Genomic DNA, 22,575 nt, shown 5'->3' on the forward strand with positions numbered 1-22,575 from the left:
TGCTCCTTATAAGGAGTCAGGAGCCATGCTTTTAGTATGTTTTAAGTAAGTTTTAATAATGTATATTGCCCAGAAGAGCTCAAAGCAAGGATGGTGTAAAAGCCGGAATGGAATGGAACAGGCCAGAACAACTGCATTATATAAAAAAACCATACCAAAAACAGTGGCATGTGTTAGCAACACTTGGGAACAATATTTTAGGAATAAAAGCATTGCAATATTATATCACTATTAACCCCAGAACTCCCAAAACAACATCTGGAACAGAAAGGGATGGCCGGAACGGCCACTTCTGAATGCGCGATATCAACCAAACTCACCAGTCACACATGGCAGGGATGCAATAAGCCACAAAATGTCCAAAGAAACTGCGTTCCGATACCCGTTCTGCGCATAGCGCGTATCACACAAAAAAACACTGGAACAGCAGCTTCCAAGTGAGGTAAGTCAACCAAACTCACCAGATGCACATTACTAGGTGGGACAAATATAAAAAGCTCCAAAAGTTGCCCCGAAACCATGTTCCGATACCCGTTCTGGGCAAAAGTCTGTATTGCGCAAAATGGGCCGTAACAGCAACTTCCCAATGAGGTAAGTTAACCAAACTCACCAGACGCACATTACTAGGTGGGACAAATATAAAAAGCTTCAAAAGTTGCCCCGAAACCATGTTCCGATACCCATTCCGGGCAAAAGTCCATATTGTGCAAAACGGGCCGTAACGGCAGCTTCCCAATGAGGTAAGTCAACCAAACTCACCAGACGCACATTACTAGATGGGACAAATATAAAAGGCTCCAAAAGTTGCCCCGAAACCACGTTCCGATACCCGTTCCGGGAAAAAGCCCGTATTGCGCAAAACGGGCTGTAACGGCAGCTTCCCAATGAGGTAAGTCAACCTAGAAAGGCAACTTCTCTGTGCATGTATGCAATCAAATAAACCACTTCCATTGTACTAACTGGAATATTTAATAAACTTTCTCAGAATCGAGAGTGAAGTTCTGCAAAGACAGTTTCCTACAGAAGCCCATAGTCGTCGTGTGGTTTGGTAGTGTGCTTAAAATGTCAGACTATGATGGTGGGGTTGGGGTTGGGCTGTCCCATTCTATCATGAAGCTTACAATGTCCTGTGGCCATTCACATCTTTCAACCTAACCTATCCCATAGGGTTGTTACAAAATTGGGAAAGACCATTATAGTTCACCATGACTTTCTGGGAGGTAGGCGCGATATAAATGTTCTGCCAAAAAAGCCCAGGTCAAACACCCAGGAAAAGGATGTTTACTGTAGTGAATATGGCTGTGTTTTCGGGTTGTAGAAGCTGGAGCGGAGCGACCTGATCCGCCTCTGCCAAAGGCAGTTCCGAATCAGGTCGGGGGGGATGGGTGGTCAGCAGATCGACCCGGAGCAGTTCGCTGAGTTGCGGAGCGCTTCTGTAGTTGTGGAGCTCCGATCGCCATTTTGGGCGTTTTCCCCCCATAGGATTGCATTGGTCAAAGAAATGCCTATAACTTCTTTGTTTTTAAAGCTAGATCCCTGAAAATTGCTATGCTTAGAGATTGATGATTGGGGGTAATTTCTTTTGATTTTCAAAAATCTACGTTCTGCAGTTTGCTTGCAATTAATTTTTATTGAATGGGGGAGGGGGAAAGCTTTTTTCAGTGTTGATACTGATAGATAGGTTCATCTCCCAATCGTGATGATAAGTGATCAGCCCATGAAGCATCCTCCAATCCCAATGTTGGGGTGGGTGGGGAATAAGCAAAAGACCTACAGAGGAAACTTTTCTTTCTTTGTCTTTGGGTCGGAATTCAGTCACTGAGGAGTGCATTGGCGAAGCAGTAGCCCAAGCAAACTCACACACAACCTTAAATATTATACAAAGTAAAATAAAAGATAGGCAACACAGCACTGTAAGGTACCCACAATAACCTTGGTGGACAACTGGATAGCAGTGGTGGAAGTGGTTGATGTCCTGTATGGTATGTGGACGTGCAGTGCCCACTGCCCTTGAGGAAAATCAGAACAAACAGTGGAAACCAATGAGTTGCATGAGTTGATATGTGACGTGGCTTCTCAAAGGCAGGAACCTAGACAGGACCAGCCAAAGGACTGAGAGGTAGTGGCACAGTCCACTGTTTCCTCCATGGCACTGGGCACATCCACTTTCCCATATTGGTAATAAAGTCAGTCAGCCTTTTTGTTCTAATTCTTGTTGTTGCTGTGATTACTACTACTATTATATTATTATTATTATTATTATTATTATTATTATTATTATTATTATTATTATTATTATTTAATAATGACTCTGTAGTCAATCAACTCTGAAGCAAGGAACACAAGCTTTACTGTTGTCCTGCTAGCCTCCTATTATTTATGGGATGCAAAGGCATCTCTCTGTGCTGTTCCTGCCTCACAGGGCTGGTTTGTGTTTCTGCCTTTGAATGGCCTGGAAACAATCCTTGGCTCACTTACTTGTGCCTGCATAGCTGTCTGCTACTGGCTCTCCTCCTCTGTGCCCGCCTCAGAGGGCCGGTTTGTGCATGTCTCGCTTTGACTCAGGGCATTAGTCCTTCCTTGTCATGAAAAGGCAGCTGCATTTTGTATGTGCTGCTGCCATGATCACTGAATCCTCTGTGACAATTTATTTATTTATTTATCATATTTATACCCCGCTCCTCATCCAAAAAAGGCTCTCGGAGCAGCTTACACTTAGCAAAAAAGACAGTCCCTGCCCTCAGGCTTACAGTCTAATAAAGACATGACACACAAGGAACAGGAGTTCAGGAGGGGGGGTGAAGAGAGAGAGAGAGAGAGAGAGAGTCCAACAGGAGCAGGCCATGATGTTTCCTCAGCCTGCTCCTGTCCCCTTGCTCTTTCTTCTTCCCCACAGGGCCAAGATGACAGTTTGCCCTGTGGGGGTGAGGAAAGAGTCCAACAGGAGCAGGCCATGATGTTTCTTCTGCCTGCTCCTGTCCCCTTGCACTTTCTTGCCTACAATGTAGGCTCATTATTAGTATTATTGTTGTTATTACAATTATTGGCTGGGCATACCCTGGAGTGTGTGAACTGTGACGGACCCTGAAAGGATAATCTATTCAACAGCATCTCTGTTTGATATGTGTGCATCTTGAAAAACCAACACGATATAGCAATTTGAAATGAGTGGATGGCATGAAAGAAATCATTTATTTATTTATTTATTTATTTATTTAGAATATTTATATACCGCTCCTCATTGAAAAATTTCAGAGCGATGTACAAGGTAAAAGGAAAATAAAAACAGAATAAAACAGTTAAAACAAAATTTAAAAGAAGCAAAAACAGAAATCCAAGGCTGCATGTTAAAGAAAGGCTTGTTGGAATAAAGATGTTTTCAGGAGGTGCCAAAAGGAGTACAAGGTTGGCGCCTGCCTGACCTCCAGAGGCAGGGAATTCCACAGGAGGGGGGCCACCACACTGAAGGCTCTTCCCCTGGTGGATTCCAAACGGAGGATGGATCTAGGTGGAACCACCAGGAGCAGGCCCTCGGATGACCTCAGTGACCGGGCAGGTTGGTAAGGGAGAAGGCGCTCTCTCAGGTATCCTGGTCCCAAGTTGTTTAGGGCTTTGTACACAAGTACAAAAACCTTAAACCTGGGCCGGTAGGGAATAGGCAGCTACTGCAGTTCCCTCAGCAGAGGAGTTACATGCTGGAAAGGGGCAGCTCCAGACAACAGCTGAGCTGCAGCATTCTGCACTAGCTCCAGCTTCCGGAGCAGCTTCAAGGGCAGCCCCACATAGAGCACATTGCAGTAATCCAATCTTGAGGTTACCAATGCCTGCACCACTGTGGCCAAGCTATCCCTGTCCAGGAGAGGCCGTAGTTGGCGAACCAACTGAAGATGGTAAAAGGCACTCCGAGCCGTGGCGGCTACTTGAGCCTCCAACGACAGAAATGGGTCTAAGAGTACCCCCAAACTACGAACCTGTTCTTTCAGAGGCAGTGCAACCCCATCCAGAACAGGCAATGAGCCTGTCTCCCGGACTCGGGAACCACTCCCCCACAGGGCTTCCATCTTGCCAGGATTCAGTCTCAGTTTATTGGCCCTCATCCAGCCCATTACTGAGTCTAGGCACTGGTCCAGGACCTGCACAGCCTCACCTGATTCAGTTGTCACAGGGAGATAGAGCTGCGTGTCATCAGCGTATTGATGGCATTTAGCTCCAAATCCCCTAATGACCGCTCCCAACGGCATCATATAGATCAGTGGTTCCCAAACTTTTTCAGGTAACCGCCCCCTTGGTTCCACAAACTCATGCCCAGTGCCCCCTGTGCACAGCCCCTTTAAATGGGAAGCACCCACTGCAGACTTGCCAAGGGAGGGAGGGAAAAGAGAGCGAACACCTCTGTTTTGCAGCCGGCGTGGCAGGGCACACCAAGCAAGGTATGTCTCTTCATTAGCTTTTTGGTGCTTTTGAAACATTTCAATTCACCGTTAAAAGGACTCTTCTTAAATTGTATTAATAAATGTGTGGATTCTTCCCCTATATGGCTTGGGACCAAACTACCTTTTCCCATAAAAATGTCCCTGGGTCTTAAGACCTACTGGAGAGGCGCTTCTCGGAAAAGACCACCTCAAGAGCCCCCCTGCCACCCCGTTGCCTCTTAATGCCCCCCTATGCAATCCCACCGCCCCCAAGGGGGCAGTACCACCCACTTTGGGAACCACTGATATAGATGTTAAATAACATTGGGGACAAGATGGTGCCCTGTGGCACTCCATAGCTCAATTGCCAAGAGGCCGAGGACTGGTCACCCAATGCTACTCTCTGAAAATGACCCCGTAGGTAGGACCGGAACCACTGTAACACAGTGCCTCCGGTGCCCATCCCACGGAGTCGATCCAGGAGGATACCATGGTCGATGGTATCAAAAGCCGTCGAAAGATCGAGCAGGATTAACAGGGTTGCATTCCCCCTGTCCCTCTCTCGATAAAGGTCATCCATCAGGGCGACCAAGGTTGATTCAGTCCCGTAACCAGATCGGAACCCAGACTGGAATAGATCTAGTTAATCAGTATCCTCCAAGAGTGCCTGCAGTTGCTCCACCACAACCCTCTCAAGTACCTTCCCTAAAAAAGGAGTGTTAGCAACTGGGCGGTAGTTGCCTAATACCATCAGGTCCAGGGTGGGCTTCTTCAGGAGTGATCGCACTACTGCCTCCTTAAGGACAGCAGGGACCACCCCTTCCTGGAGAGAAGCATTTATCACCCCCTGGACCCACCCAGTCAGACCCCCTCGGCTTGCTTTTATAAGCCAGGAAGGACAGGGATTGAGAAGGCAAGTGGTCGGTCGCACTGCTGCAAGCACCTTGTCCACATCATCAGGCCGCAATAACTGGAATTGATCCCACAAAATTGGGCAGATGGTGGCATCGAACACCTCAACTGGAACTGCACTAACAACAACATCAAGCTCGCTGCGGAGAGAAGCGATCTTGTCGTCAAAGTGTGATGCAAAAAGGTCACAGTGGGTCCTTGAGGGAGCCAGGAACACATTTGTTGGGGATGATGTTAGCAGCCCTCGGACCACCCAGAAGAGCTCCGCTGGACAGCTACTCGAGGACGCAATGGAGGCAGCAAAATAAGCCTTCTTTGCTGTCCGCACTGCCATGCAATAGGCACGATTATGCGTTCTACAGTGTGCTCGGTCATCTTCGCTTCAAGTCTTGTGCCATTTGCGCTCTAGCTGACGTTCAGCCTGTTTCATTGACTGCAACTCCTTAGTATACCAAGGAGCAGAGCGGGCTCTACAGGACTGGAGAGGGCACTCAGGTACGATCAAGTCGATGGCCCTCCGCATCTCACCGTTCCACAGTGAGGCTAGGGCCTCGGCTGGATCACCAGCTCTCTCCACTGGAAAATCCCCAAGAGCATTCAGAAATCCATTGGATTCCATCAGTCTCCTGGGGCGAACCATCCGAATGGGTCCCTCACCCTTGCAGGAGGGTAGTAACACCATGAGTTCAAATCTCACCAGGAAATCGTCCGACCATGACAATGGGGTTACCCACCTCACAGCTTGGAGCAAAAACCAAATCAAGGGTATGCCCTGCTTCATGTGTTGGGCCAATGACAAACTGAGACAACCCCATGGTTGTCATGGAGGCCATAAAGTCCCAAGCCGGAGCCTGTTAGGCCCTCTGAAGAGTTTCTGGGGATGGACTCAGAGGAGAAGGAAGCGGAACCTTTGCAGACAGAGGCTGGTGTCTCGGCTGCTGAAGTGGTGCCAGCTGGGAGTGGGGCCAAGTACCAGCGTGCCTGTGATTAAACGAGCAGGGAGTTTGGCCAATTCAGAGGACACAGAGGGAGAAGCAACAAACTAACCTGCACAGTTATTTAGGCAGCATAGGGCGGAAAAGGAAGCCAGGCGCAGGTCTCTGCGTATTTATGCTAGACGCCAGCTCAATAGGGAACACCTGTAGCTGTCAGGGAGGGGTATTTAGAGAGCTGGGAAGCAACAGGAACTTTGCCAGAGATTAACTGAGCATCCTGGCGAAAGCTCTTGATTCCTGTTTCGGATCTTGGTGACCTTGTATCCTAGTTGAACTTCGGACTGGCTTGGAATTCGTGACCTGCTCCTATCCCTGGACTTCTGGACTGTTTCTTGGACTCTCTCTATCTCTCGTAAGCCTTTGACTTTTGGAACGGAACTGGACTCTGCCTCATGTTTAAACGTCTTGTACTCTGACATTAAAGAGTTAACTGTGTTATTTCATAGCACAGATAAAGACAAACTCCATTGTTTGTTTGCTGAGTTTGTGGCCGAATTCTTGGGGTTTGTCTGGGCACATCTGTATCTCCATCTAATTAGCTGGTCTATTGGCAGCTTTCCTGGACAGAGCCCCAGAGACAGCCTCAGCATGAAAGTTGCCCAGAACCACCGTCCTGGGTTCCTCCAACACCACACTCGAGACTGCCTCCGCCAGCTCAGTCAGGGAGGATGCTGGGCAGCAGGTTGGGCGGCATACCAGCAGCATCCCCAATCTGTCTCAGGTGCAAACCTTCAAGGCCTGCTCCAAGATGGAGTGGTTTCCTGGTGATAGAGATGGAAAATCTATGAATCACGGCGACTCCCCCACCCCGTCCCTCCAATCTCTGTTGGTGCTGCACTGAGTACCCAGATGGGCAGAGCTGAGTCATATCAACCCCACCCAGCTCACCCACCCAAGTCTCAGTAATGCATGCCAGGTCAGCCCTCTCATCTAGGATTAAATTTTTAGAAAGTATTGAGACCCAAGCATGGCAACGCATGGTCTGAGTTGTTTCTCACATGACCAGCTATGTGCTGTACGCTCATCCAGTTTAATATTTCTATCTTGAAGTTCCCTGTGTTCATTTTTGAAGTGGTTAACCTGAGAGGAAGATTCTGATTTAGGTTTAACTTTAAAAATCCCCCCAAAATCAGGGCATGATCCGATTTCTTTCAAAGTGGCCATGCCTAAGGATCTATTTATAAGCTATCCTGGTGCCCAGTTACATGTGTGTAGCTTACAAACTAACGGAGAGAACTGCATTTCTGTAAATGGGGGTTAAATCTTTTAAAAATCCCCCCAAAATCAGGGGATGATCTGATTTCTTTCAAAGTGGCCATGCCTAAGGATCTATTTAAAAGCTATCACAGTGCCCAGTTACATGTTTCTAACTTGAAAACTAAAAAAGTTATCGGCGTTTTACATTTTCAATGGGGGGAAAGCAGAGTTCCGGATTTGGATCCACTGCAGAGCGGACCCGATCTGAAAGTTCCGGATCTGGGGTCCATGTGTCAGGGATTGCAATCAAACTGAGCATAGGAAAAACTGCAAGTAGATACTGGCTCCTCCTCAGGGAAAATAACTCCGTTGAAAGCAAAGTATTTTTTAATTCTTTCCGAGCAGAGATTTAGCAGAGTTTCATGCTAGGCAGCAGGTAGGAGAATATGCCACAGGAACAAAAGAATAAAACAGCAGCAAATACAGCATACACAAAAATAGCTTGAGGTAGATAGGTTCACGACAATCACAGATATACAGTTGAATATACTCACAAAATGTAACGTGCTCACAAGTGCGTCACACAAAAGAGAGGGAATACATTATTTACAGACCCTCTTTAAATACAGTTTCAACAGATCAACTTTGTCAATCAAAGCACACCTGCCAATTAACCTTTGGCACTGGCTGATGCAATGTTCAGCCTGATGCAATGATCTCAAGCATTGCCTCAGCTCTGGCTATCTTAAAAATATGGACAATAAAAATCCACTCTCGGACACCATGCACAGTCCTAGTAGTGAAAGAACTCCAAAACATTTCAGGCCTGAGGTCCTTCTTCAGGGTTCTTTGTTGGAATGCAGTGGATATAATTTACTCCTGTGCTATTACAATTGCTGGTGGTGGTCCATATTGTGACTCTATCATGAGGCCTGTTGGGCTTTAATCCCCAGTACTGCTATTTGCATAATGAGAAATGATCTCTTTGGAGTGAAAAGCTCCTTTTTTCAATGTGAATTGCAGAAAGAAAACAATCATTAATATCCAATGAGATCTGTGTATGTTGGTGGGAATGAGCCAGATGTCCTTCACCATAACGTCTGAGTTTATTCCAAAGTTATATATACTACTTGTATACCATGTAATTCCAGAGACTGCATAATAAATGGTTATCTGAACGTGGTTTCGGGGCAACATTTGGATCTTTTTATATTTGTCCCACTTAGTAATGTGCATCTGGTGAGTTTGGTTAACTTACCTCATTGGGAAGCTGCCGTTACGGCACATTTTGCGCAATACAGACTTTTGCCCGGAGCGGGTATCGGAACGTGGTTTTGGGGCAAGTTTTGGAGCTTTCTATATCTGTCCCACCTAGTAATATGAGTCCGGTGAGTTTGGTTGACTTACCTCATTAGGAAGCTACTGTTACGGCCCGTTTTGCGCAATACAGACTTTTGCCCAGAACAGACTTTTGCCCAGAACGGGTATCGGAACGTGGTTTAGGTGCAATATTTGAATCTTTTTATATCTGTCCACCTAGTAATGCGCGTCTGGTGAGTTTGGTTGATTTATCTCACTGGGAAGCTGCCATTACGGTCCGTTTTGCACAATATGGACTTTTGCCCAGAACGGGCATCGGAATGTGGTTTCGGGGCAACTTTTGGAGCTTGTTATATCAGGCTCTCCTAGTAATGTGTGACTGGTGAGTTTGGTTAACATACCTCACTTGGAAGCTGCTGTTCCGGTGCGTTTTTTGCAATATGCGCTATGCGTGGAACGGGTATTGGAACGCAGTTTCTTCGGACATTTTGTGGCTTATTGCATCTCTGTCATGGAGTTATGTGTGACTGGTGAGTTTGGTTGATATCGCTCGTTCAGAAGTGGCCGTTCTGGCCGTCCCATTCTGTTCCGGATGTTTTATTGGGAATTCTGGGGTTAATAGTGATATAATATTGCAATGGTTTTAGTCCTAAAATATTGTTCCCAAGTGTTGCTAACATTGTTTTTGGTATGGTTTTTTTTAATATAATGTGGTTGTTCCAGCCTATTCCGTTCCATTCCGGCTTTTACACCGTCCCCAAGTCTTGTAATACCTGAGAAATGAGACAAAAACGTCCAGGCGCAATTCTTTCCCTGCCATAAACGAGCTTCCTAAGGGCTGCCGTATTTCAGTTGCATTTGCCCAAGGGCAGAAGCCGCCGTGCTCCTCCCCTTCCCAATGACGCTCCTATTCCCATTGTCTGTCAAGGTCATGGGACACCAAATTCTATTGCAATCATTAATCAAATTTGAAGTCAACGTTGTGTCTCTCATAAGAAACAATGGCTGAGTTCGGACGACACGCTAATCAACTGGGGGGGGGGTGCGTGGGGGTGTATATATAATAGGAACCGAATGGGGGAAACAAGCGTTGATTGGCGCGTCGTCCGAACTCAGCCGGAGTCTTTTCCTCTCTATGGTTGGAAATATCCAGTCGCGCTCCCACTCTAGGGTATAGGCTGTCGCGGGCCTGTGACATCGCAAGCACGTCATCTACCTCGCGCGGATTTCCCTTTCCGGGCTGGAAACGCGAGCAGTTATGGTTTGCGCATGCGCCAGTGTAAGCCATGTCGAACCTAGCCTCCCACCACGCTCAGGAGCTCCGAGTCCCGGCTCAGGCCGAGCGGAAGCCGCCGCCTTCCCTGAAGCCCTGCTGTGCCTGTCCCGAGACCAAGCGGGCGCGCGATGCCTGGTGAGCGGAGGGCGGAGGCTCCGTGGCGCTGTCGCGGACGGGGAGAAGCGCCGCGTGTCTTCCGCGAGGGGAAGCCACGGCCCCGGGCCTGCTCGCCCCCTTCCGTCGCTCGCTTTAAGTCGATCTCGCCGCGCGGGTCGAAATATGGGCGCGTGCCGGGTGGGGAGAGGGGCCTCGGGGAGCGCCGGTCCTTTCGCCGCCTCCTGGGTGGTGGAGCGGTAGACGCGCACCGTCCCCGGGCGAAGCGGTTTCTGGCTGTCACGGCAGCCCAGCCCCCCCCCCCCGGCGGGGCGGGCAGGCGGCGAGGTCTGTTCTTCGGGATCTTGGTCGTGTTTCAACATTGAAAAGAAACTGGCGGCCCTGCGAATACAACCTGTTGCAGGTTGGAGCAGGCTGTGGCTGGCGGAGAGCGGCTTATCCCTGCCTTGCAATACAGTTCCGTGTTAAAATTGCAAATTGGGTGGTGGGCTGACGGTGAGAGTAGTTTGCAATAGCACTGCAATATTGCCTATTAGAATTACATTTCTACTGCAGGTTGGGGTCATGGTGTCAGAAACTTAGTACCACTGTGCAATACATTGCAGGTCAGAGGTAGAACTGACAGTAGTATGGATTTCCTGCCAAAATCACCCATATGAAAATCTAATCCAATTGTAATTTTTTAAAGCGCAATTAATGTGATTTAACTGTTACATTAAGTAGTATTTTTTAATTGGAATGCTTGTAAAATTTAAAGACAGCAGCATTTACTTTCCTTAAATTTAAGAAAAAAGAAAAAGGTACTGAAAACTTTTGACACACATAGGGCACAATCCTATGCATGTTTAGACAGGGGAGAAATCTACAACTGCCAGCATCTCTCCAGCTAGCCATGCTGACTGGGACATGCTGGGAATTAAATGACCTTTTTCCTTTCTAAACATACATAGAAGTGTGCCTTTAAATAACTTCAGCAGCCCAGAGCTCTGTTTGTCATATCCTGAAGGTGTTCAGGCACCTTCAGTTTCACTGTTACTACTTCTTTGTATCATTTAGTACTGAGACATATCTGTATTTTAATAACATATATGTATTATCTCATATATGTATATATTGCTAGGGGTTAATAATCTGAAAAAATAATAATTGCAACTACCAAGTTCACATGACAAAACAGCCAACCATGGTTTCTTTAACTTCTGATGAGGCTGCAGTACATACCAGCCGCCATTTTACATATTCAACCCCTGATGGGGTATATCATATTGTGTGAACTCAATGGCCATCTACACAGATACGAATAGATCCAGGAGCATCTCCAAGCTGTGAACCTGATCCTTCAGTGGGGAGTGTAAAATCATCCAGAAGCAGTTTTACAATGCCACCTAGATCAGCTGGCATTCCAATTCACAGTTCCTCCATTTTATCTGGATTACATTTCAGCATATTCACTTACATCTATCCATCCTTAAATTTACGAAACTCCACCCCCCTGAAATTAATTTCTTTCTGCAGAAAAATAGACCATGCCTGTTTTCACTGAGTATGGGTAAAAGCAGCTTTGAATATGTGTGGGACATTTGCCTTATGGGAAAAGATTAAGAAGTTTCTCTTGCCTCTACGTCTTGCCCTTCAAACAAAGCTTCAGTAAAACAAAAAAGATCTGCAAACTTAATTGTGGAATTATACATAATGGATCAGTTTGCATGACATGACAGCCCATCTGGCATTAATTTACCTCCCGGGAGCTGGCATTATGAATATGTAAGCCCCAGCTGGGGGTTGCCATGGCTTGTTGCATAACCCACATAACTCAGGTTATGTGGGTTATGCAAGGGTTCTTTAACTCTCAAGTAACTGCTGCCACCTGGATTTGGACGATATGACAAGCCATGGCAACCCCTGGCCTGAGCTTGCATATTCATAATATGGACGGCATGCGCCTGATGTTCTGAGGGTTAATTAGCGGCAGAGTCTTGCTATTTACTGTTTTACTCTGTACAGCACCATGTACATTGATGGTGCTATATAAATAAATAATAATAATAATAATAATAGTGGGTTGTCATGTCATTCAATCCAGGTCAGTGTGTACTGCTTTTAGTCTTGCCAGAAGGGCAGTCTGACTAGGAACCAAATGGTAATCATATTTGTCCTTTCTGAGGAAAAAAGGGAAAAGGACTTCAAAACGAAGGTGGAGTATAGTATGAAACTGTTATTCTGTAGAATGCAATGAATCCAAGTCAAATCTTCTAGCATTGATTAAGCCTAGCTAATTTGTGAAATCGTTTAATTGGAAACTTTTGTCTTGCAGCATCATTGAAAAAGGAGAAGAATTCTGTGGTCCTCTTATTGATGCTCACAAGGAGTGCATGAGAGCCTTGGGTTTTAAGATATGAACAAGATGAACTACAAATCTGAATGTTTGGTAGGTAGATAGACCTCTTGCAGCAATATTTTTTTCAGGGGCAGATGTGTGCTAGTTCCTGTTCAGGGGATATTGTTCCAGCAGATGTGGAGAGAACTGCAGTTTCCCACAATACCACCTGCTCAGTTCAAATGGGGATGAATGTGCAATTTTTCACCACCACATTTGTGAGTGTTGTGTAGAAGATGGTTGTCAGATTCTAAGGACACAAATTGGTTAGTACTCATTGGTTAGTAGTGTGTAATACCGTTGTGGCGCTTCACCTTTGTAGGAAGTCTACCTTCCAAATTTCTACTGCTTGGATTTGGCACACTCGCTACTGAACTGGGGTGAGCACATTGTTCCAACCAAGGAAAATGCATGTTTTCTGGAAAAGGCCATTTCTGATAATGGCAGATGCTAATGGGAAGATCAGAAGCAGGGCATGAAGCAATATATTGTCTTTGCCCCCCCCCCCCAGCATCTGGTGTTTGCAGATGTATCTGGACTTGGAGATAGTTGATAACTGTTGATGGACCTGTGCACTATGAATGTGTCTAATTCCATTTTCAATCTATCAAACCCAGTGGTCATCACCTCATCTTGTGGTAGGGTGTACTAATTGTGTATTGTGTGCAATAGTACTTCGTTTTGTCTCTTGTGAACCTACAACTACTCAGTTTTATAGATTTATTTATTTTATTACATTTATATACCGCCCCACAGCTGAAACTCTCTGGGCAGTTCACAAAAGCTAAAAACCGTAAACATTAAAAGTATACAAAATTTAAAAACCATCAGAGACATAAAAACAACAGTATAATAACAGCAGCATCCATTTAGAAATGGTTGACTCAGAGTTCTAGAGGTACAAGAGAGGGCACGAATGTTCTCTATTGATGTTCTCCTTGTCATCCATAACTTCCAAAATCACAGTCTCCTAAAGTTGGAGGGGCCTTTTTAGGCCTTCTGTTTTATTTATTTATTTACTATGTTTCTATACTGTCCAATAGTCAAAGCCCTCCAGGTAGTTCACAAAAGTTAAAACCCAAAAATACAACTTACACCAACCCCCTGTTTGATGCAGGAAATCCAGAGCTAGTCCCTATCATGGCATTGCGCAATTGTTTTCCTATATTAAAATGCCCCAGACGCGATATTGAAGATATTACAACCTCTTGATTACTTTCGTTGCTTTTTTCTGGACCTTGTCTCATTCTATGATATCTTTCTGAGATGGGGCAACTAGAACTATATATGGGGCAACTAGAACTAGAATATACCCAGTGTTACTCAGGTACCTGAGTAACATATAGTAGGGAAGCGGATGCGGGGAACTGTTGTATGCATGTGCTCTGAACTCCCTAGTACTTTTTCTCATTGTTATTATTATTATTTAAAAGGGAGTTAAAGAGGAGGGCAGGTGGTGCAGTGTCCTCGCTTTCCTTCTTTCCCCTGCATGTGATGCAGCAGACCAGGTATACACAGCACTAAAGCCTTGTGGGGCCGGGGCCGGGGGGGGGGCACAGTGTCTTGTCCAAGTCACAGATAAAAGCCAGAACCATTGGTTTTGAACTGCTTATTGCACTATACGTCCATCTTACTTCGAGGTGTCCCTTCCCTTTTTTTTCCCTCCTAAGAGCTGTTTCTACCCATCTCCCTCGCCCCTATCTGCCTCAACCAAGCAAGAGTATTTTTTGTGCAACAAGCCCCACAAAAAGCTGATTTCTGAGTGGATCTTGTGAACCGCCCAGAGAGCTCCGGCTATTGGGCGGTATAGAAATGCAATAAATAAATAGCAACCATGCAAATCATGTGGGGGGAGGCCTTGGCAACTGGACTGCATGATTTCAAACCCCCTCCCTTATTATTCCAAAAGAAGAATTGGAGGGGGATCCCCCCAACCCTCCCACAAAAGCAAAATATTGGCGCCTCCACCCTTGCAATGATCCCACCTCACACCTTTGCCCCCACCTCCAGACCATCTTCCCCTTCCTCCCACAGCTCCCACACCACAAAACCTCACCAGACCTGTTTCCATTCCTTGAATACAAAGGTGGTGGAAGCAAGTCTCTTCCTCCCACTCAATGATGGAACTTCCTGCCCCCCTAGAAACCAGAGCTCACTTCATTTAACTCTTGTAGCAGATGAATAAAACCAGATGGAAACTCAGTATTTCTAAGTAAACCAGCTCAGGTGAAGGCATGGTTGGAACTGCAGCCATTACAGCGATCCTGCGAGATCTATCAAACACCTTCACCTCCCAGCATGCCTTCAGTTCCTTGGAGTTGTAGGTATGTGGGGAGTTGTAGGCATCAGTGAAAGTTTAGTTTTTAATTAATTAAAAATAGTTAAAACAGAAATACTGGATGTTAGATTTTTCATGACCACTGTACAGGAAGACCTTTCTGCGTGCCCAGTTTTAAAGTTGTATCTCAACTTCATTTCTAGACATACAAACCTACACACATATTTTCAGCTTTATAAGTAGAGATTAAAATTTTGGTTGCACCATAGATTTGTACTGTTCATCTTAATATTTTTTCTAATTCCTTCTATGGAATTTGCCTTTTTCCTTGCTATTTCCTAAGTTGTTAATGTTTTTAATTAGTCATCCTCAAGTTCTCCACAATGACACTGTTCAGATGACACTTTGGGCAACATGGTTGTGCTAACCACAGTTAATGTGGTTATCACTAACTACACCTAGTGCTGCTGCCACATGACCATGGAACCCCACCCCACTGCATGGTTTATCTAACCACACCCTAACCACGTACCTCTCCACTGATCCTGGTAGTCCTCCCAACTGGTCCGATCAGCATCCCTTGCCACATGCATGGTCCTGGGCAGCCATTTCCTGGCTGTTGCTGGTGGCCACGTTGAGGCTATGGTGCCCATAGGCACCCACTACAAGACCCATCACAACTCCTGTTGGCCATTACAAGAGCTGTGTGTTCTGTCCCCACCTCATGATACGTCCATCCTGGTGGCCCCATTACAGGCATGCCTTGTGAGTGGATTTCAGACAAGAACATGAAATGGGTGCTGGTGTGTTCAGAGCTGCTACACAGATCACGGCAGTGGACATCCGACTGGCTGAACAGAGCAGCCTGGCTGCTGTTCCTGCTGCGGATCTCTGTGGCAGCATTGATCTAATCCACGGGGGCCTTACAGACAACATGCTAAGCATGGAGTAAAAGGATCAGTAACTAGTTAAAGAACAGAAAGCAGAGAGTAGGAATAAATAGTCCATTCTCCAGATGGAGGGAAGTAGATAGTGGGGTCCCACAGGGATTGGTACTAGGACCAATTCTTTTCAACTTGTTCATAAATGATTGGAATTAGTAGTGAACAGTGAAGTGGCTAAGTATGCTGATGACACAAAATTATTGAAGGTTGTTAGAACACAAAGGGATTGTGAAGAGCTCCAAAGGGATCTCTCCAAGCTGGGAGAGCGGGTGTCCAAATGGCAGATGCGGTTCAATGTAAGCAAGTATAAAGTGATGCATGTTGGGGCAAAAAACCCCAACTTCCAGTATAACCTAATGGGATCATGATGATATTTATGGTGATCATATCATGTAAAAGTGTAACTAGTCCTTACACATTCAAGCTTGAGGAAAAAATATAGCAAATTAGGAAGGCTAGCATATACTTTTTGTTTTATATTTTGAAATGAAACAAATTGAACATCAAAACATAATGTGATAGAAACCTTCAAAAGTATTACAAAACACTCTTTCTAGAACACCTTTTACAAATGCCAGCGGTGCCAACTTTGCATCCCTGCCAGCTCCTGTGAGAACAAGCCTTAGGATGGTTGTAAGTTATGACTTGTAAACTGCCAAGGGGTAACACTTGCTAAATATAAAAGTCTAGGGATGATGGAAGGCTGAAGAACCTCCACCCTTGTATCGCCTTTCTGGTGAAAACGCGTTGGGCGTAAGATAACTTACTTTCTTTAGTCAAAGGTTTTAGGTTTTGTTAACATTCAAAGTCCATATTTTGGGAAAAGTCTTCAAAGTCACCAAAGCTAAGTGGGAGTCTCCAAATCTGTGACTCTGAGCATGTCTTCAAAGTTTCAAGGCCATGGTACTGATACACGTAAATTAATTGTGTAGAAAAGGCATATTTAATCCTTGCTATGTTTTCGACCTATTGCTTATATAGTTAATGCCCATCACTGTTTAAAAAAATTATATTTAGGCTGCTTTTAAGGGTAAAACCCTCTCAGATGAGATGTATAGCCAAACTACTTCTTACTGACTTTTCCCCTTTTCTTCTAGGTGATTTGCTGGTGGATTATTAGTTTGGGGACTTTACTTCAATAGCTGCTTGAATAGTTTTTTATGTTTTATATCAGAAGATGAATTTATTGAAAATAATATTTATAATGGGTTCTGAAACCACAACAGAATATCACTTTACTGTATTTTTCTTGTAACTGGATGGCTATGTGATAATGAGAGATTTTGCTTAATTTTTTTTTTTAAAAAAAAATCTCATTGAGTATGACAAGTCTGGCTCCTGTGGGATGTTAGTGATCCAAAAGTTTCTAGAAAGATTTTTTTTCTCTATGTACTAGAATGTGACTTAAGTATAAACAATAAAACAAAATGGTGCAATTGGGCTACATTAGTAAAATCTTTTATTTCAATGGCATGTTTGCAAGTGAAATCTATGATTTAATATTTCTGTTTGGCATTCTGTTCATATATTTCTAATGAGTTATGTACCTTGGTGGCTGAGATGTTGGGGTGAAACACATTCAAGACACCATTCTATGTTTCATGTTCAAAACTCCAGTTTGACCCCACACCTATTTTCAAGTGGGCTAGGGAAGATCAAAACACACTACAGTGTGATATGTCTCTTGAAGATTGAAAATCTTACACAACAACACCTTGTTTGGTTGTAATGGCAGCATGCAATGGCAATTCATGGGATAATTAATTGTGTGTGTGTGTTGTGCATGAGCCACTTACAGTTTCCAGGAACAATCTGTGAATGTGGCATTCGTAGGTTGTTTCTATGGCATCTAAAATTGGGGCACTTGGGGTTGTTTATGTGTTAAACAACAACAAGTTAGCCATGATTTGTTCTTGGATTAACTGGGAGTTGTTTAATCCACAATCAACCCCATGCTCCCATTTGGATAGCATGGTAGCAATCTACGAATGCTGCATTTGTAAGTTGCTCTGGGAAACTGAAAGCTGTGTGTGCAGAGCATGTGACTCCAAAATTTGTTGATGGAGCATTACATCTGAATTATGTCTATCACTATCTTTGAGGGACATAATTATACTGCAGTGTATCTTTAGTAGGGGTGTGCGGAGGGACTCTGCTCTGCTCCAAAATTCGTAGTGGAGCTCTGCTGACTGTTCTCCACTCCGATTTTGGAGCAGCTCCACTCCATCAGTTTATCTGACAGAGCTCTGTCCCAATTTCAGATAATCGCTTCATTATAGCCTAACCAAAATGCTTACAGTTCTGTTGGTTTTAAAGATAAAGAAATGAAACTTGGCACCATGATAGTTCTTAAAGAGAGATACAGACATGCCAAGTTTTTAAAAAATATTTTTAGTGAATTTTACATTTATAATAAAAAGATGTAACATCCAATCATATCAAACATAGCACAAACATGGGATATCCTTAATACACACAATCGGCATCGAACAAATTAATCAGATGACACAGTGGACTGATTGTAACTGTATAAATTCAGAGCTAAAGGAAAATTATTTATTTATTTATTTATTACATTTATATTCTGCCCCATAGCGGAAGCGGTTTACAAAGGTTAAAAACAGTGAGCATTAAAAACAAATATACAAAAATTTAAAACCAACAAAAGCATAAAATCAACAATATCCATTTAAAACAACTATTCTGGGGTCAGCTAAAAACTCAGCATATCTTGTTAACTGCCTGGGAGAAGAGAAAAGTTTTCTCTTCTCCCAGAATTGTTGTTTTAAATGGATACTGTTGTTTTTATGTTTTTGATGGTTTTTAAATTTTGTATACTTTTTAATGTTTACCATTTTTAACTGTTGTAAGCCGCCCAGAGAGCTTCAGCTGTGGGGCGTTATATAAATGTAATAAATAAATAAATATAAATAAATGTTTTGACCTGGTGCCGAAAAGATTATGAGGCAGAGGTTCATCTCCTATTATGAGATAATATTTCATACAAACCCATTGCCACGACACAGGCTCTGAAACTCCAGCAACAAAAGATTTTTAATAAGGCTTCTGCTACTGACAAGGCATCAACATTTTGAAGGGTTTCAGCATTTGGGAACCTTGTGGCAAAGTCTATAATGATCCATTGAAACCTTTTTCCTGTCTGTGTAGGTCTAGGAAAGATCCTACTATGTCGAGTCCTATCCTACAAAAGGATTGGCTGATAAGTGGTGGGGGATTTAGGGGAGCCTTGACCTTGTCCCCACTTTTCCCCACCCTCTGGCAACTCTCACAGGACTTGCAAAACTCTGTGACTTCCCTAGAAATATTTGGCCAGTAATAATTAGCCATCAACCTTTTCCGGGTTTTACCTATCCCCATGTGGCCTGCCAAAAAGGAGTTGTGAGCCAATTTCAGCAGCTGGTCCCTATATGGTTTTGGTACCACAACCTGCTTTTCAGCCCCCCAACTTCCTTGTTTCTTCCTAGGCAACCACTTTCGGTATAGGAGTCCCCGATCCTAGAAAACCTGCTCTTTCTGAGTGTCACTAAAAGAGGTTTCTTGTGCTTCAGCTTTGGATCTTAAAACTTCCAAGCTGGGATCATTTCCTGTGTGTAAAGCAAATGTGGTATCAGTTTTTGCAACGATATTTCCTGGCTCAGCAGTTCCTTCAGCTGGGTTGTTAGGCAACTGCAGAGGCATGCCTTCAGCATCTCCAGGGTTTGCTACAATTGCCTGACAGGCCCTCCACTGCTGCTTGTGAGTGTGTAATAATAAAAACTTTTCTACCTTCTAACCCCATGATATCAGTACCCTTTTCTTTAGATAATTTTTTTTTGGAAGATCAAGGGGTAGCAATGGGTGCCCTATGGCCCCAGAAATTGCCAACCTATATATGCAGGACTTCGAACAGCAGTTCATTTTTTCTAATAATATTTACGACCACTGTAAAGGTGTATGGTTAAGGTATACTAATGACATTTAGTTAAGGTATATCGATGACATTTTTTTCATTTTGAGAGATACAAAAGAAGAAATTAAATGATTTTATCAAATGAGTCAACACCACAGATCCCAACCTTGGTTTTGAAAGTATGTGTAGCTTGCAACAGGTGAACTTCTTCATCGTGGTCTCTGCATCATACACATGGGCTGTGCGCCTGCGCGAAGCCCCACTTTGGGAATTTTCCATAGCTAAGAGCCATTTTGGCGGAAACCCTCCGCATTGCGCATGTGCAGGAGGGTTCCTGCCCACATCCCCCAGTTCTTCAACCGTCATTGCAACTGCCTCATTGGAAACATCGCTTTTCACAAAAGATAGCTAAGAATATAAAAAATTACCTCTTCTTCTCTTCAAACCTCTTCTCCATCTCTCTTGTCTGAAAAAGTAAAAAAAAAAAGTTTTTTCTTCTCTTCCTTGACATTACTGTTAAAAAACAGAATTAAACACTAGCCACCACCATTTTTTAAAAAATCCATGCATAGAAATGCCTTCCTCAAATATGATAGTCATCACCCTATAACCGTCAAGAACGACTTAGCATGCGGTCAATTTTTACTGTGGTTTGATCTTTTTATTATTTCCAAACACCAATAAATAAAAGATACTACAGAGCAAAAAACAAAACAAAAAAACCTTCTTCCAATATTCTCCCCAGCAAAAGTATGTAACAATGTTGTTATTTTTCTTCTTACTCTATCACTGTCAAATCCAAATCTCTAATTTCTCTCTTAACATTTTCTACATTATTGGTTGAATCCACAGATATACAAGTCATCTTTTTCTCATCCCTTCATAAAATTTACAAAAGGTGCCCATTCAGTTATAAGTCTTAAAGTTGATTTTTCTCTCATTATTGCCGTGAGTTTTGCCACCTCCGCTAGCTCAAACATCTTCAGTAGCCGTTACTCTATTGTGGGCACTATTTTGCCCTTCCATATTTGTGCATATAGTAATCTTACAGCTGTCGTCATATATAAGAATATAGTCCCATGATTATTTTTCATCTGCTCATCCATAAATCCCAAAAGAAAGTATTCTGGTTTCAGTTGGATATTAATTTTTTGGATTACAGAATGGATTTGTATCCAGAAAGTGTTTGCTTTTTTGCAGGTCCACCATGCATGGTATTTATTTATTTATTTCTTATATTTTTATACCGCCCAATAGCTGAAGCTCTCCAGGCGGTTCACAAAAATTAAAACCATAATAAAACAACCAACAGTCTAAAATCACAGATACAAAATACAGTATAAAAAGCACAACCAGGATAAAACCATGCAGCAGAAATTGATACAAGATTAAAATACAGAATTAGAATAGTAAAATTTAAATGTAAGTTAAAATTAAGTGTTAAAATACTGCGAGAATAAAAAGGTCTTTAGCTGGTGAGGAAAGGAGTTCAGTGTAGGCGCCAGACGGACCTCTCTGGGGAGTTCATTCCACAGCCGGGGTGCCACAGCGGAGAAAGCCCTCCTCCTAGTAGCCACCTGCCTCAGGTAGAATGTTCTTTCCTGCTCTTCACATTTCCAGCACAATCCTGAAGCCTCTTTATACATTTTAGCCAATTTTGCTGGTGGCATATGCCACCTATACATCATTTTGTAAAATTTTCTTTAAGATTAGTACTTAACATAAATTTTAGCCCTCTTGTCCACATATTTTCCCATTGTGTCATTGGTATACTATATCCCATATTCTGGCCCCATTTTATCAAACATTCTTTCACTTGTTCTTCCTCCATCTCAAACCTCAACAAAAGTTTATAAATTTTAGCAATAACATGTTCATCATTCGTACATAATGCTCTTTCAAATTCTGACTTCGTTGTTTCAAAGCCACAGGTGTTTTTGTCCATTTTAAACCTTTCTGACATTTGCATATATTCAAACAGTTGACATGGGCACCCTTCTTTTGTCAACCCTTCTCTTAACTTTAATTTATAATCCCCTTGCCATGGTTCTAAAATATCGCGATATGTCAACCAACTGCAACTACTTGTCCTTTGGCTTTCAATACCATCGACCATGGTATCCTTCTGGAACATCTGGCTGAGTTGGGAGTGGGAGGTACCACATTGCAGTGGTTCCACTCCTACCTGGCGGGTCGGCTCCAGAAGGTGGTGCTTGGGGAGCATTGATCGGCCCCATGGACTCTCCAGCATTTTAATTAATGCTATTCTTGTCCCCCATGCTGTTTAACATGTACATGTGCTGTCATCTGGAGTTTTGGAGTGTGTTGTCATCAGTGTGTTTGTATTTTTAACTTGTTGGTTGTTTTATGATGATTTTAATTTTTGTGAACCGCCCAGAGAGCTTCAGCTATTGGGCGGTATAAAAATGTAATAAATAAATAAATAAATACACTCATGACACACAGCTCATCTTCATCAGGTGAGGCTGTGGATGTGCTGAACCGGTCCTGGCTGCGACAATGGACTGGATGAGGGCTAATAAACTGAAACTCAATCCAGACAAGGCTGAAATGCTGCTGGTGGGTGGTTCTTCTGACATGATGGGGGGTGTTCAACCTGTTCTGGATGGGGTTGCACTCCCCCTGAAGGAGCAGGTGCATATCTTGAGGGTTCTCTTAGAACCATCTCTGTTACTGAGGTTCAGGTGGCCTCGGTGGCATGTAGTGCTTTTTACCAACTCCAGTCGGCGGCCCAGCTACGCCCCTACCTGGACAGGGATAACCTAGTTTCAGTCATCCATACTCTGGTAACCTCCAAATTAGATTACTGCAATGCCCTC

The 22,575-nt window shown here is 43.7% G+C and overlaps 2 protein-coding genes across 3 annotated transcripts in view; both read left to right on the forward strand.

Moving 5' to 3' along the window:
• Positions 1-10,087: 10,087 nt before the first annotated feature.
• On the forward strand, positions 10,088-17,265 carry LOC134400493 (cytochrome c oxidase copper chaperone). Of its 2 annotated transcripts, XR_010025580.1 has the most exons (4): positions 10,088-10,247; positions 12,541-12,654; positions 12,926-12,983; positions 16,923-17,265. XR_010025580.1 is itself a non-coding variant. In XM_063128834.1 (3 exons), the coding sequence occupies exons 1-2, from the start codon at positions 10,123-10,125 to the stop codon at positions 12,623-12,625; spliced, it is 210 nt and encodes a 69-aa protein (XP_062984904.1). In that variant the 5' UTR covers positions 10,092-10,122; the 3' UTR covers positions 12,626-12,654; positions 16,923-17,265. The 2 variants fall into 2 exon arrangements, 1 of the variants encoding a protein (XP_062984904.1); XM_063128834.1 differs by lacking the exon at positions 12,926-12,983 and having other exon boundaries at positions 10,092-10,247.
• POPDC2 (popeye domain containing 2) overlaps positions 12,567-22,575 on the forward strand; it is a 55,703-nt gene continuing 45,694 nt past the window's right edge. Inside the window, exon 1 of the mRNA XM_063128833.1 lies at positions 12,567-12,654. Within this exon, the coding sequence (XP_062984903.1) occupies positions 12,648-12,654 (7 nt within the window). The 5' untranslated portion in view covers positions 12,567-12,647. The remainder of the gene's footprint in view (positions 12,655-22,575) is intronic.

This window comes from Elgaria multicarinata, chromosome 6, assembly GCF_023053635.1.
Source record: "Elgaria multicarinata webbii isolate HBS135686 ecotype San Diego chromosome 6, rElgMul1.1.pri, whole genome shotgun sequence".
Classification (NCBI taxonomy): Eukaryota; Metazoa; Chordata; class Lepidosauria; order Squamata; family Anguidae; genus Elgaria; species Elgaria multicarinata.

Coding starts and splice junctions, on each gene's coding strand:
- LOC134400493 (XM_063128834.1), top strand. CDS start 10,123: ATGTCGAACCTAGCCTCCCACCACGCTCAGGAGCTCCGAGTCCCGGCT. Junction 10,248..12,540: donor AAGCGGGCGCGCGATGCCTG/GTGAGCGGAGGG, acceptor TTTGTCTTGCAG/CATCATTGAAAAAGGAGAAG.